At 43.6% G+C, this 15,307-nt stretch overlaps 1 protein-coding gene across 1 annotated transcript; it reads right to left on the reverse strand.

Annotated features, from left to right (window-relative positions):
- Nucleotides 1-1,135: 1,135 nt before the first annotated feature.
- Nucleotides 1,136-7,319, reverse strand: LOC128064102 (zinc finger protein OZF-like). The gene is made up of 4 exons (XM_052656898.1): nucleotides 7,238-7,319; nucleotides 5,571-5,609; nucleotides 3,803-3,929; nucleotides 1,136-2,485 (listed from the first exon to the last, which is right to left on the reverse strand). Exons 2-4 carry the CDS (start codon nucleotides 5,583-5,585, stop codon nucleotides 1,314-1,316), a joined length of 1,314 nt encoding a protein of 437 aa, XP_052512858.1. The 5' UTR covers nucleotides 5,586-5,609; nucleotides 7,238-7,319; the 3' UTR covers nucleotides 1,136-1,313.
- Nucleotides 7,320-15,307: the final 7,988 nt, after the last annotated feature.

Below are 15,307 nucleotides of genomic sequence, written 5' to 3' on the forward strand. Positions count from 1 at the left end.
CCCCCCAATGTCTGTAGCCTAATACGCAGCAACACCAGCTAGCCACATTATGCACATTATGGCACATGGCTCTGTTCCAGCTGGACCTAGAGAACTGCTTCCATTGAACAGTACTAGGGGGATGATGTGATATCCCACGTGAAAAGAGCAACAATTCACACAGCTCCAAAAATCACTGGTGCTGCTCACAGTCCTCATCTCAAGGTGGCCTCGGGACCCATCAAAAATCCTTTCAGGACCCATCAAAGATCCTAATATCCAGGTCACAGCATTAGTTCCACAGAGCCCTGGATCCATACCAGGAGCCCTTGGACAATGCAAATTAGACCAAAACTAGACTGAACACTATTCTCTGTCATATCATTCCAACTGAGGTATTATACAAAGTCTGAAACACCCATAAAACTTTTTTACTCTTCATCTTGACAGTCCAGTTTGGTTCTTAACAGCAGTCTGAAGGTGAACAAACCCCAAGATGCATGTTGTCTTAAACAATAGTCTTTATTTTTACACAAAGCAGTGCAAAATGAGGCAGTTCCCCAAAGGGTGACCTGGAGCTAGAAAATCCATCTTGAACATGACACGACCCAATACCACCAGACAAAGTAAACCTCTATGAGCTGCCAGTAGAACCCAGACTGGATGCCCAAGATCAAAGCTGCTTAGGCCATATCCTAGGCAGCTGACAGGATCTAAGAGCATGACGTCACCCAAGGGCTCAGGCTACACATGCTTCACTCTAAGGGACAGGAGAGCACAAAGGTCTACCTACCCTGATCACACTGGCAGACTGACGACCAGAATGGGAATCTGCCATTTGGTAGAGGGAAGAAACTCACAGTGACATGAAGTCTGGCAAGGCTGCTGCACAGGTTAGGAAGTAGATCTTAGCTCCTTAAAGCTTACAGAGAACCAAATATCCACAGGCCCTCTCCACACCAGGGCTGTGCACATGGATGGCATTCAGCTTTCAGCTGATGATGCCCTCATAGAGCCTGTTCAGTAAGATGTATTCATTAAGGAGACAGCTCACGGGCTTCTCTCTTCATCTGGTTTGAAGGTCTTTCTCCAGTATGAATTTTCTGGTGACCAATGTGGTTATACCTTCAGCTGAAAGGTTTCCTACATTCTCTGCACTCTTAGGTTTATCTGGGCTGTGAAGGTCTAGTGCTCAATCAGAGCTGATCTGTGACAGAAAATATTTCCATATTTGTTGCACTTGTGAGGTCTTTCTGTGGTGTGAACTTTTCAGCTTTTTTTTTTTTTCCTCCTTCAGGTGCTATAGCTAAAGAAATTCTCCACATTCGGTGCACTCAGGTGACTTTTCTCCAGTGTAAATTCAGGTGCTTAATGAGAGTAGATTTCTGGCTAAAACATTTCCCACACTCACAGCACTTATAAGGCCTTTCTCCAGTGTGAACTCTCTGGTGTGTAGTAAGAATAGAATTTTGGCTAAAACATTTTCCACATTCACTGCACTCAAAAGTCTTTGCTCCAGTATGAATTCTATTGTGGACTTGAAGGTGGGCTCTTTGCCTAAAGGACTTCCCACATTCATTACACTCATAAGGCCTTTCCCCACTGTGAATTCTTCTATGCATAACAAGGCTGGCCATGTATCTAAAGGCTTTCCCACATTCATTGCACTCATGAGGCCACTCTCCAGTGTGGACCAGCTGGTGCTGAATAAGCATGCGTTTACAGGTGTAGGTTCTTCCACATTCTGCACATTCATAAGGCCTCTCTCCAGTGTGGACTCGCCGGTGCTGATCAAGTTTGGTTTTAGTACTGAATGTTTTCCCACATTCACTGCACTCATATGGTCTGGCTCCAGTGTGAATTCTCTGGTGCACAACAAGCTGGGAGTGTTGCCTAAAGAACTTTCCACATTCTCTACACTCATAAGGCCTTTCCCCTGTGTGAATTCTTCTATGTATAGCAAGGCTGGAGCTGCATCTAAAGACTTTCCCACATTCACTGCATTCATAAGGCTTCTCTCCGGTGTGGACTCTATGGTGCTGAGCAAGCCTGGACTTCCGGTAGAAGAGTTTCCCACATTCATTGCACTTGAAACGCTTTTCTCCATTGTGAAACTCTGCTACAAACTCCATCATTTGTGGTTTAACCTGGTGCTGGACGTGGCCAGAGCTACCAGGGAAATCCTTCCTCACCTCTTGGCACATGAAAGCCTTCTCCAATGCATGGATCGTGCAGTTCTTCATTAAGGCCTTACCCAAATCTCTTCTCATGAGCTTCTCTCCACCGTGCTGGTGGGATTTCACATCTGTCCCACACGGTGTCTGGCCAGGGTTTGTTCGCAGGACCTCGGGTCCACACAAACCACCTTCTAAGGCCAGGTTACCCATCTCCCAGGGACAGACCATCTGGCTGGACAGGTCTGTCTTTTTGGTATTTCTCTGTGGCACTTCTACAGAAACATTCTGCTCAGAAGGTGTCTGTTCATCCTCTGCTGTATGACAACACCCTGAAATCAGAAAAATGCAGGTGAACTTAATGTAGGAAAAGGTTTTTAAAAAAGGCAGATGTGTTGCGCCATATGTGTCTGACATAGAAAGAATAAATCCATGGGACTAGTTCAGGACAAAGGAGCTGTGGGCAAGTAAGGAAAAGCCCCAATCTGTAGAACTGGGCTTCTACACATCACAGAACAGGAAGGACTCACCGGGCAAAAGACACAAGAGGGTGGATATTAAATGGAGGAGCCAGGGGTCCACAACGCACTCCTACAGGAATGGTTTTCACCAGGGACTTGGCTGCTGCTGACACATGTGTGCCGTGTAGAAAGCTATGTCAAGGCCCAGGATATTGTGTCACTGAGTAGCTGGTGTTCAGGACTATCTTAAGGAGAGGTGCAGGTTTTATGACACAGTAAGCATAGGCAAACAGAGGAAAGCATTAGAGTGAGGATGCTGAGGAACAATGAGGAGTGGAAGCCAGAGAGGTGAGGGATAATCCTGGGTTGGAAGCCAGGGTAGAAATCACAGGGGGAATGTGTGAAGAATGGAGGAAAAACAGAAATGAGATAACAAATCACTGGTCTTAGACCACAAACAGTGTTGGGGCCAGGACATATTCAAAATTTGACGGAATTCAGCCACAACATCACTGCTCCCTGTGATGCCAATCACCAGGACCAGACCCATTTTGAGCCCTGCTTCCTGTGCCTGGAATCATGTCCACTTTCTCCTATACCCAAGGTTCTCCTCCCAGCTTCAACTGGACAACAACATGGGACTTAGAAGATTCACTTTCTAAGCAAAGGACAAGACAGGTTAGCATTAAGTACTGCCCATGGGGAAACAACCAATCTCAAAAGAATTCAAGAAAAAAATAATGATAAAAATAATCTTTGATTCTCATAGCTATAGCCAAATGCACCCCATAAATGGTGACCATGCTGGGTCCCAACAATTCCTGAAACAGTGAGGCCCAAAGAAATGTCAGCAGGAAGGAGGCAGAAGCTGCAAAAAGGTACAGAGGTCTACAGAGTCAACTTGGCAGGGAGAAGCTGAAATGAATGGGAATCACTAAGCTAACTCCAAGGCTTATGATCCAGAAAATTTTTGCTGAGAAAACTTCAGCTGCTGGCATTGGGGCCACCTGTGAAAGGAGGTGGAACACACACTCACTCAGGCTTGGCACCCACAGCACAGAGGACAGGGAAGCAGTAATAATACAGAGGTGCCCACTGTCTAGCTGTGAACAGAACAGACTTGTTCTTAGAGAAAAGGGGAAAAGCAGAGACTTGTCCAAGATGCTGGCATAGGGGTGAGGGCCTTACCCAAGGACACAACCAGTGCAAAGGTCTCCAGCATGACATCGCGGTACAGGAATTTCTGGGCCTCACCAAGGAGCCTCCATTCCTCTTGGGAAAAGTACACAGCCACATCCTCAAAGGTCACAGGGCTCTATGATGATGGGAACAGATGTGTGCATGAGCAGCCTCTTTCCCCAGGACCCCATGAACACCCCCAACCCTAATCCACATTCACTCTGGTGTCATCATCCTCCCTGGCTCCCTAATTTAGAGGGCAGTGGTACCCAAAACTCTTCGTGCTTGAGCACTAGCTCCGAACACCAACAACATGCAGGTCTACAGACAGATGCCTTCTAGGCTGTGGGCCTGGCATGCAGGACCCCTTTCCTCTCCTGCAAGACAACAGCCTGACAGTCCCCAGGTGATCCACCCAGACACCAACAACTTGAACCCACCCTTCTCAAAGTCCTACTACAGAGCCCTCAGTCAATTAGTTCACACATCTTCCCCACATGCATATCATATCACTCCACAGACATTCTCAGACATCTGACCCCCATCATCACCACCTGGACCACAAAGTTGGCTTTCTCACCAGGCCTTGATCCTGACTTTATCTCAGTCACAACACACATAATCTAAATACCTCTGGTCAGATTCCACTTCCATACTGTACATTATGTCTCTTTAACAGTTCCCGTCTTTGTTCATTTAACACCCATTCAAAATCCACACCCACGTGACACAGCCTACAGAAACTGTGACATTCTGTCACAAGCTTCCCAAGTTCCACCGCAAAAGCCTAGTGAGTCAGAGGAGAATAAATTAGCACCAGCATGACTTTGCTATCAATTTATCTCATTTCTGCTTTTCTTCCACATCAGTATCATAGCTTTTCCCCACAGAAACCTGACCTACCAACTGGCCTTCCCCTTCCCCCTAGCTTCTTGCTGATGACCACTCCTCTTCCTTGTCTGTCCGTCTCCTCTGTCCCCTAATGGCGTCCGAAAGCCTCCCCATTACTCTAGATCTACATATTCAGCCATCTACTTGTCTCCTACACTTGGGAGCCACTGCAACGTCTGAGGCTTAGCATGGCCAAATCTCAATTCCTAATATTCTCACGGAAAAGTCCTCTTACCAGACTTCCCCAAATCAGTTGATGGCACTTCCACTTTTCCAGATGCAAATGGGAAAAACTTTGGAAGCATGTGATTCCTCCACATTGGAAAATCTGATCAGCCTTTACTTAAAAAAAAAAAAAAATGTAGATACCAAGTAGTTCTTATATCTCCACATCCACCACTTTGGTACAGCTAGAGCCATGCACATCTGGAAAATTAAGACAGCTTCTATGTTTCTTTGTCTTCCTCTCCACCAGGCTATTGTGCACTCTGTACCCAGAGGCTGCCTCTTAAAACTTAAGTCACATCACTTTTCCTTTCTATTACAAAAATCCCATTTCTGCCAGCAGTCTCAGAACAGAAACCCATCTTATCAGTCTACCAGTCTAGCCCTGATCCTGGTTCTCTTGTTCTCTGTTCCTACTGCATAAACAGAGACCCAACAGTCCTAAAATACACTCATCTCAATTGCATCCTCAAGCATTTGGACATAGTAACCCCTATACATACAATCTTTCACATTTCAGTCCCCTGGTTGTCAAATTTGGAATCTTTCCATATACCCTCTGGCCTGGACTTGGAATTCTGCACTCAGGGTTTCTCTAGGGTGTCCAGACACCAAGTTCACAAAGAGCAGCAGCAAAATCTTTCAGAACACCAACACTCACCAGTGAAGAGTCCATAAGCGCTTCTGTTGAACATGGAACCTGTGGGAAGAGTAGGGCCATGTAACTTTAATTCCCAGCAGCAACATAGACAAGAAAGATTAATGAGGTAACTATTCAATATTTCAGGTGAAGACAAATTACTCAACAGAAAACTAAGGCATAAAGAGGGCAGAAAATATTATGGAGTTGTGCCATAAGGTCATATGTCTGACTTCAGAAAAGGTTTTCTAGAAGTGGGACTAATAAGTGAAAAGCCTCTATATTAGATTCATGTCTGATGTGTCTGAGTAGCTCCATGAGGCTAGTACGACTAGGGCCCAATGATCCAAAGAATCAGGTATCTGGTTAGATAGGAGATGCTTGTGGCAAGTCATATAGGGCTATTATAGCCCCAAGCAATGTATATAAAAATTAAGCAGAGCTCTTTCTGACATTGCCGTTTGATTCCATTCTTCCATTTCTCCCTTTCCAATAATAACTTTTTCCTCTCATAGCTTGTAGCTGGACCCAACATTTGGACAGGAGCTTCTATACTCCTTTTCTAATTTTACTTTGGTTATCTTAAAAATTGTTTTTTAAAAAACTTATACTTGAACCATATTCTTTAATATATCCAGTTTTTTTTTTTTCTCCCATAAATGCTCAAACAGATTAACTTCCTACAAGCTTTTTTCTCCTGTTGTAGAGAATGGAAACACCACTGACTAACTTCACTTTGAAAATGAATCTCAGAATTCTCTGGTTGCCCAGTGGTTAGAATGTGATACTTTCACTGCAGTGGACCCGGGTTCTATACCTGGTTGGGGAACCTAGATTCCACAAGCCAAGCAGTGCAACCACAAAATGAAAAAAAAAAAAAAAGAGAGAGAGAGAGAGAGAGAGAGAATTACAAGAAGAAAATGGCTCCAGAAAATTAATCCATGAGAAAGGGGTTATTGCTAGAATCAGAGTAAAAGTGTGTGACTTCCAACAGTTTGAGATAACTGGACATCACTGATGAGTCTTTAAACTTAAGACAAAGGAACCTATATGACCTGATCTCTGTTCAATCCTCTTTAAATAAACATGAAAATACCTTCTTGGGTTCTAAGTATCTTGGTAAGGATTTCCAGCATTATAAGTTTTTATTTTTACAACGATTCATTTAATCCCCCTTTTAAAACAAGTGTTTTAACAAAATAACTGAATCATTTTCTTCCAATACTACCAGAGGAGCATCACATAACGGTGAAATAAATATTAGCAGAGTACAATCACTGAAATAGAAGAAAAACTCTTAAATGGCTGTATACTGTAGAACTGTTAAGTAGGCATAATGCAAAAAGAGAGTGTGAAAATACAACTACGGGATCCATTAAAAGTAAGTATAATCATCTCATTCAGAGGACTAAGTTAAAATTAGTAAGATGGAGCAAAATAGGATCAAAAGGTGGAAATATTCATTTAAATACAATAATAATTTTAACATATATGTTAGACAGATATGTCCTTAACACACAACAGAAGGCAAAGAAGTTATGGCTAGAATAGCAATGGTTATAAATACAGAAAGCTGACCAAAAAAGCCTTCAACAGCTGATTTTATAAAGACATCTTACTCATATAATGTATGTGCTCAGTCACTCAGTCCTGTCTGATTCTTTGTGACACCATGGACTGTAACCCACCAGGCTCCTCTGTCCATGGGATTCTCCAGGCAAGAATACTGGAATAGGGTGCCAGAGGACCTTCCAGATCCAGGGACCGAACCTGCTTCTCTTGTGTCTTCTGAACTGGCAGGTGGATTCTTTACAACTACCGCCACCTCAGAAGCCCCATAGACTGTACACTCACTATATAATACTGCAAAAGTAAAGAAAATTAGCGGATAGACATGAAAAAATGGGTGAAGTCACACCACCTTCTCCAAAAGAAAACAAAAACACTTAATACTTATATGATTTCAGTTGTAAAAGTTTTACAACAACTGAGCAAAGGGAAACTACGGTCGTCGAATATTTTCCACACAGTTGGCAAAACTATGTGTGTGCACTAAGTCGCTTCAGTCGTGTCCGACTCTGCGACCTTACGGACTGTCGCCCGCCAGGCTCCTCTGTCCATGGGATTCTCCAGGCAAGAGTACTGGAGTGGGTTGCCACTTCCTCCTCCAGGGGATCTTCCTGACCCAGAGATGGAAGGAGAAGTCGCTCAGTCGTGTCCGACTCTTTGCGACCTCGTGGACGGTAACCTACTAGGCTTCTCCATCCATGGGATTCTCCAGGCAAGAATACTGGAGTGGATTGCCATTTCCTTCTCCAGGGGATCTTCCCAACCCAGGGATCGAACCCAGGTCTCCCGCATTGGAGGCAGACGCTTTAACCTCTGAGCCACCAGGGAAGCCCAGAGATGGAACCCACGTCATTTATGTCTGCTGCACTGGCAGGTAGGTTCTACCACCAGCGGCATCTAAGAAGCAAAACAAGAAAGCAAAACACAAAAACAAAAACGCTCACCTGAAACAAAAGACAACGTCTTAACATTTGGGAGACGGGACAACAGTTTTAGAAGGACCTCCACAGGCGGCTTTTGGGTCCTATTTTGTACCTCATTTCTTGATTTGAGCACTGAACGGCTATTAATAACAGCTGTTTTTTCAACGGCACGTAGGTCAGAAGCATTTATTTTCCCCCAAGCAGGTCATATTTCAAAATTAGAAAACCCGAGGTTTGGAGAGAGAAAGAAAAACATGCACAGGACACTTGAACGAGAACACAGATAAGAACAAAATTACCGCCGAATGAGAAGAGCTGGCTGAGAGCTCGGAGGGCGCAGCGATCACCTGAAGGGATCTGTCAGCACGGCCGCCACAGCGGAGTCTGAGGGCGAAGGTGGGGCCCGGGCACCGCGGCGCCTGTCTCGGCCCCAAGTCAGGGTCAGGCCGGAAGGCGCAGAGCCTGAGACCCTCCCGAGAGCAGCGGGCACAGCGCCTTCCTGCCTTCCCTCACCTCCGGCCGGCCAAGTTCTGAAGTTCCACACACGAAATCAGGCTGCAGTTTAAAAATGTCGCCCGCCGCACCGGCCGGAAGACCCGCCCAGACGCCGTCTTATAGAACGGAAGTGGCTCAGTCTTGGGTTTGCATTGGCCCACTGACCCATACGGGCTGCGCTTTGTTTTCAGGGAAATGTAGTTAACACCGCTGCCGGCCATGGCTAGGTTCGGTGCTCCAGACTTCCAGGAAAATTCCGCCCGACCCCGGGGGGTGGCTGGGGAGCAGTTTTCCAAGACTGCGAGTTACTGGCGGGGTTCACGCTTCTTAAAGGGGATGCACGCAGATATCCGTGGAACCACTCTGCTCAAAGACAGAAAAAGGGGATGTCAGCACGCGTAGAGAGTCACACAGGGCATCAAGCATTCTAAAATTTTAAGAAACTGACATTGAGAATGTGGTACAGGTAGAGGACTTAGTGACGTCAATATTTTGGGAAAATTATGAGGGCATACATACTTAGAGGTCAAAGACATTTATGATACACACCGACAAGTAATAGTTCGCATTATGATTGCAATGAATATACCTGAAGACAAACACATTTTGAAGGGCTTAGACTCAAAGTGGCAGGCGGATGAATATTCCCCGAAGACACCTCAGTCCTCATCTTCGGAACTCACAAATGTTACCTTATATAGTCAGAGACTTTGCCAACTCGATTAGGGATTTGGAGATGAGATTACCCCAAAAGTATGTTTGTCCGGAGATGTATTCCAAGGCCTCCTCATAAAAGACAAGTAGAGGAAGGCGGTTTGATGACTGAAATGCTGCACTGCTGGTCTTTGAAGAAGGAAGTGGTCTTCAGCCCTCAAACACAAGGAAGGCAGCTCCAGACTTTGGAAAAGGCAAGGACCACAATTCATTCCTAGAGCTTCCAGAGAGACCAAGCCCCTAGTCACACTTTGAGTTTATCCCTGTGAAAGTGAGTTGGACTTCTGATGTCCAGAAGAGTTAAATAATTCATAATGTTTCGTCTGAAACCATCAACTTTGTGGTTATTCATTATAGCAGCCGTAGAAAATGAATAAAGTTTAGTGACTTGGGCTTAATTACAGATTGCTCCTACTATCCCAAGGAACAGCTTTCCTAGGAAATGTTCCATAAACTGAAATGTCATAAAGCAGAAGTATTCCCTTCTTTCTCAAAATTCTGATACACCACTTCGGTTTTCCCAATGAACAGCCATTAATATGGTGTTATGGAGATGATGGCATTCCAGTTGAGCTATTTAAAATCCTGAAAGATGATGCTGTCAAAGTGCTGCACTTAATATGCCAGCAAATTTGGAAAACTCAGCAGTGGCCACAGCACTGGAAAAGGTCATTCCAATCCCAAAGAAAGGCAATGCCAAAGAATGCTCAAACTACCCCACAATTGCACTCATCTCACATGCTAGTAAAGTAATGCTCAAAATTCTCCAAGCCAGGCTCCAGCAATACATGAACCGTGAACTTTCCTGATGTTCAAGCTGGTTTTAGAAAAGGCAGAGGAACCAGAGATCAAATTGCCAACATCTGCTGGATCATGCAAAAAGCAAGAGAGTTCCAGAAAAACATCTATTTCTGCTTTATTGACTATGCCAACCCTTCGACTGTGTGGATCACAATAAACTGTGGAAAATTCTTCAAGAGATGGGAATACCAGCCCACCTGACCTGCCTCTTGAGAAATCTGTATGCAGGTCAGGAAGCAACAGTTAGAACTGGACATGGAACAACAGACTGGTTCCAAATAGGAAAAGGAGTACGTCAAGGCTGTATATTGTCACCCTCCTTATTTAACTCATATGCAGAGTATATCATGAGAAACGCTGGACTGGAAGACACACAAGCTGGAATCAAGATTGCCGGGAGAAATATCAATAACCTCAGATATGCAGATGATACCACCCTTATGGCAGAAAGTGAAGAGGAACTAACAAGCCTCTTGATGAAAGTGAAAGAGGAGAGTGAAAAAGTTGGCTTAAAGCTCAACATTCAGAAAACGAAGATCATGGCATCTGGTCCCATCACTTCATGGGAAATAGATGGGGAAACAGTGGAAACAGTGTCAGACTTTATTTTTTTGGGCTCCAAAATCACTGCAGATGGTGATTGCAGCCATGAAATTAAAAGACGCTTACTCCTTGGAAGAAAAGTTATGACCAAACTAGATAGCATATTCAAAAGCAGAGACATTACTTTGCCAACAAAGGTCCGTCTAGTTAAGGCTATGGTTTTAAATCACTTTTATGAAAAAAGCCATCAGTTCAGTTCAGTCACTCAGTCATGTCTGACTCTTTGTAACCCCATGAGTCGCAGCACGCCAGGCCTCCCTGTCCATCATCAACTCCCGGAGTTCACTCAGACTCACGTCCATAGAGTCTGTGATGCCATCCAGCCATCTCATCCTCTGTCGTCCCCTTCTCCTCCTGCCCCAATCCCTCCCAGCATCAGAGTCTTTTCCAATGAGTCAACCCTTCACATGAGGTGGCCAAGGTACTGGAGTTTCAGCTTTAGCATCATTCCTTCCAAAGAACACCCAGGACTGATCTCCTTCAGAATGGATTGGTTGGATCTCCTTGCGGTCCAAGGGACTCTCAAGAGTCTTCTCCAACACCACAGTTCAAAAGCATCAATTCTTCGATGCTCAGCTTTCTTCACAGTCCAACTCTCACATCCATACATGACCACAGGAAAAGGTATCATCTGCATATCTGAGGTTATTGATATTTCTCCCGGCAATCTTGATTCCAGCTTGTGCGTCTTCCAGCCCAGGGTTTCTCATGATATACTCTGCATATGAGTTAAATAAGGAGGGTGACAATATACAGCCTTGACGTACTCCTTTTCCTATTTGGAACCAGTCTGTTGTTCCATGTCCAGTTCTAACTGTTGCTTCCTGACCTGCATATAGGTTTCCCAAGAGACAGGTCAGGTGGTCTGGTATTCCCATCTCTTGAAGAATTTTCCACAGTTTATTGTGATCCACAGAGTCAAAGGCTTTGGCATAGTGAATAAAGCGGAAATAGAAGTTCTTTGGATTTCATAAAGAAACATGTACTAATGTGTCTTTTATAAAACCCAAGTGATGTAATCTGAAATTTGGAAAGCAGGAGATTCCTGTATTTGATCAAATTGTGGAAATTATGAAAAAGTATCAATATCTGGAAATATACTTTGAATTATTTAAAAGTTAAATGAGGCAGGGTAGGGCTAAGTGTCCTATGTAAAAATGAGTAAATATTTTTACGTATGTCAAGTATGTTAATTATTAGGAGTATAAAGTGGTGAATAATGTTATGGGAACCTAGCCAAGTCATTCAGTGAAGAAAACTGAAGTTCCATCACACTTATTGTCTTCTCAGATATCTGGCAAATGAAAACAAAAATGTCCAACATCACGAATTAGTAGGGAAATGCAATCAGATAATAGTCTCCACACTTTTTAAAACAGGTAATATTTAAAATACTAACCATACTAACCAACTACTGGTGAGGAATATAGGGGAACTGAATACTGTCAATGGGAATGCAAATGGGTAGTCATTCATTTTAGAATATGAAACCAAGTGTTCATATAAAGGATTTTATTTACTTGTTTGCTTACTTGTGGTAGGCAAACTGGAAAGAAACCACAAAACCCTATCCTTTAACAGATTAATGGATAAACAGTTAAACGATGGAGTATCCAAATAATATATTTATCAGAAAAAAATTATTCACGTTGGCAACTTGGATGATTCTTAAAGTAACTATGCATGTAGAAAGAAAATGACAAATATAAAAGTAAACGTTAAACACTCCAATGATATTAAAGTTCTGGAAAACACTGCGTTACTGAATTGGAGATGTACCCACAGGCCATCTCCACACTAGGGGTGTGCACACAGATGGCTTTCAACTTACAGTTGAGGAGTGCTTTACAGAACCAGTTCAGTAAGATGTATTAAGTAAGAAGACAGCTCATTTGCTTCTCTTCTCATTTCATTTGAAGGCCTTTCTCTAGTATGAGCATACTGGTGACAAATGAGGTTAGACCTTTGGCTCAAAGCTTTGCCACACTCACTACACACATAGGGGCTCTACGGGTAGTGATGGATGTTTGTTATGATGATGTTTCCATGCATGGCTGAAATTTATCAAGTTGGACAATTTAGGGATGTTCTATTCAGTGCAGACCAACTATACATAAGGTCAATTAAATCTGTATAAAAATTGACTTCACATAAAAATCTGAATCTTTTTGGAAAAGGAGAACTCTGGCAATCACACCTCAAATCCATTCTCTCTCTTGGTCTCGTGGGAGGGATTCTGTCACAGTAGCAATGAAGACTGGTGAGCAATCAAAGTTACCCAGGAACTGTCTGGGTCCTAAAAATCACATGCCTGGACTACAGGATTTCTGCTGTTATTCCCCATTGTCTTCACTGTGAAGTAATAGCCTTAGATAAACAATTCGCAGATGCTATATGATGCCAAAACCAGTTCTGTAACACCTGAGAATTTTTGCAAAAACTTTATCATAAACAGCCACGGGAACATTTGTGGATGCAGTTTTAGAAAAGGTGTGTCCCTTGTTGTTTGCTAGTCTCTCAGTTCCTATTAACTCCATGCCTGTTTCTGTAAAAGGTATGATTCCCACCCAATGTCTGTAACTTAACACTCAGCAACACCAGCCCCAAGCTGTGGATATTATGGCATGTGGCTCTGTTATGGCCGGACCTAGGAAACTTCTTCCCTTGAACAATACTGGGGGCATGATGTGACATCCCATGTGAAAAGACAACTTATGCAGCTCCAAAAAAAAAAAAACCAAAAAACAAAAAACACACAACCCACTGGTGCTGCTCACAACTATCCTCATCTCAGGGTGACCTGAAGCCCTACCAAAAAATCTGACATCTGGTCACATTAGTCCCACAGAACCCTGCAGGCTACCCCAGGAGGCCCTGGGTAACAATGTAAATTAGATCAAACTAGACTGAATACTGTTCTCTGCCATTATCATTCCCACTGAAGTACACAAAGTTTGGAACACCCACAAAACTTGTTCCTCTTCATCCTGATAGTCCAACGTGGTTCTTAACAGCAGTCTCAAAGTGAACAAAACCAAAGACGCATGTTGTGTTAAACAATAGTCTTTATTTTTACACAAAGTAGTGCAAAATGAGGCAGTTCCCCAAAGGGTGACTTGGAGCTAGAAAATCCATCCTGAGCATAAAAGGATCCAATACCAGCAAATAATGTAAACCTCTATGAGCTTCCAGTGGCACCCAGACTGGCAAAGCTGCTTAGGTTGTGTCCTACGCAGTTGACAGGACTTAAGAGCATGACACCACCCAAGTCCTCCGGCCACTTATGCTTCCCTCTAGGGGACAGGAGACCACAAAGTCTACCTACACTGATATCACTGTATGAAGATCTGCCACTTGGTAGAGGTAAGAAACTCACAATGACATGAGGTCTGTCAAGGGCCCTGGGAGGTCACAAAGTACAGCCTAGCTCCTCAGAGTTTCCTAGGAACTGGGTACCCACAGACTATTGCCACATTAGGGCTGTGCACACAGATGGCATTCAACTTACTGTTGAGAAGTCCCTCACAGAGCCAGTTCAGTAAGATATATTAACTAAGGCAACAGCTCATTCGCTTCTCTCCCCATCTCATTTGAAGGCCTTTCTCTAGTATGAGCATACTGGTGACAAATGAGGTTAGACCTTTGGCTCAAAGCTTTTTTACATTCACTACACTGCTCTATGGGCTGTTAGGTTCTGGTGTTCAGTTAGAGCACACATTTGACAGAAAATATTCCCCCACTTGCTGTGCTGGTGCTGTACCTCTGTGGTGTGAACATTTTGGTGTTAATTAAGTTGGGTGCTTTGGCTAAAGACTTCTCCACATTTAGTGCATTTGTGTGGTTTTTCTCTGGTGTGAACTCAGATGCATAATGAGAGTAGAGCTTTGGCTAAAACATTTCCTACATTCACTGCACTCATAATACGTCTTTGCTCAAGTATGAATTTTGTAGTGGACTTTAAGGCCTTTCCACATTCACTACACTTGTAAGGCCTTTCTCCAGTGTGAACTCTTCTATGTTTACTGAAGCTGGATATGAACCTAAAGACTTTTCCACATCCACTGCGTTCATAAGGCCTCGCTCCAGTGTGAACTCTCTGGTGCTGAACAAGTTTGCTTTTAGTGGTGAAGCTTATCCCACATTCACTACACTCATATGGCTTGGCTCCAGTGTGAGTTCTCTGGTGTACAACAGATTGGGAGCTTTGGCTAAACAGCTTTCCACACTCTCTACCTTCATAAGGCTTTTCTCCTGTATGAATTCTATGTATAACAAAGCTGGAATTACATCTAAAGACTTTCCCACATTCACTGCACTTGTAAGGCCTTTCTCCAGTGTGGATTCTCTGGTGCTTAAAAAGTGTGGGTTTACAGGTAAAGGTTTTCCCACATTCGCAGCACTTGTAAGGTCTCTCATCAGTATGGACTCTCTGATGCTGAGTAAGTCTGTATTTGCGACAGAAGGATTTCCCACATTCATTGCACTTGTAGGACCTTTCTCCAGTGTGAATTCGCTGGTGCCATGCAAGTACATGTTTGTCATTAAAAGCTTTCTCACATTCACTGCACCCATAAGGCCTTTCTCTAGTGTGGACATTCCAGTGCTAAACAAATATATATTTATATCTGAAGGCTTTCCCACATTCAGCATATT

This window comes from Budorcas taxicolor, chromosome 18 (assembly GCF_023091745.1).
Source record: "Budorcas taxicolor isolate Tak-1 chromosome 18, Takin1.1, whole genome shotgun sequence".
Classification (NCBI taxonomy): Eukaryota; Metazoa; Chordata; class Mammalia; order Artiodactyla; family Bovidae; genus Budorcas; species Budorcas taxicolor.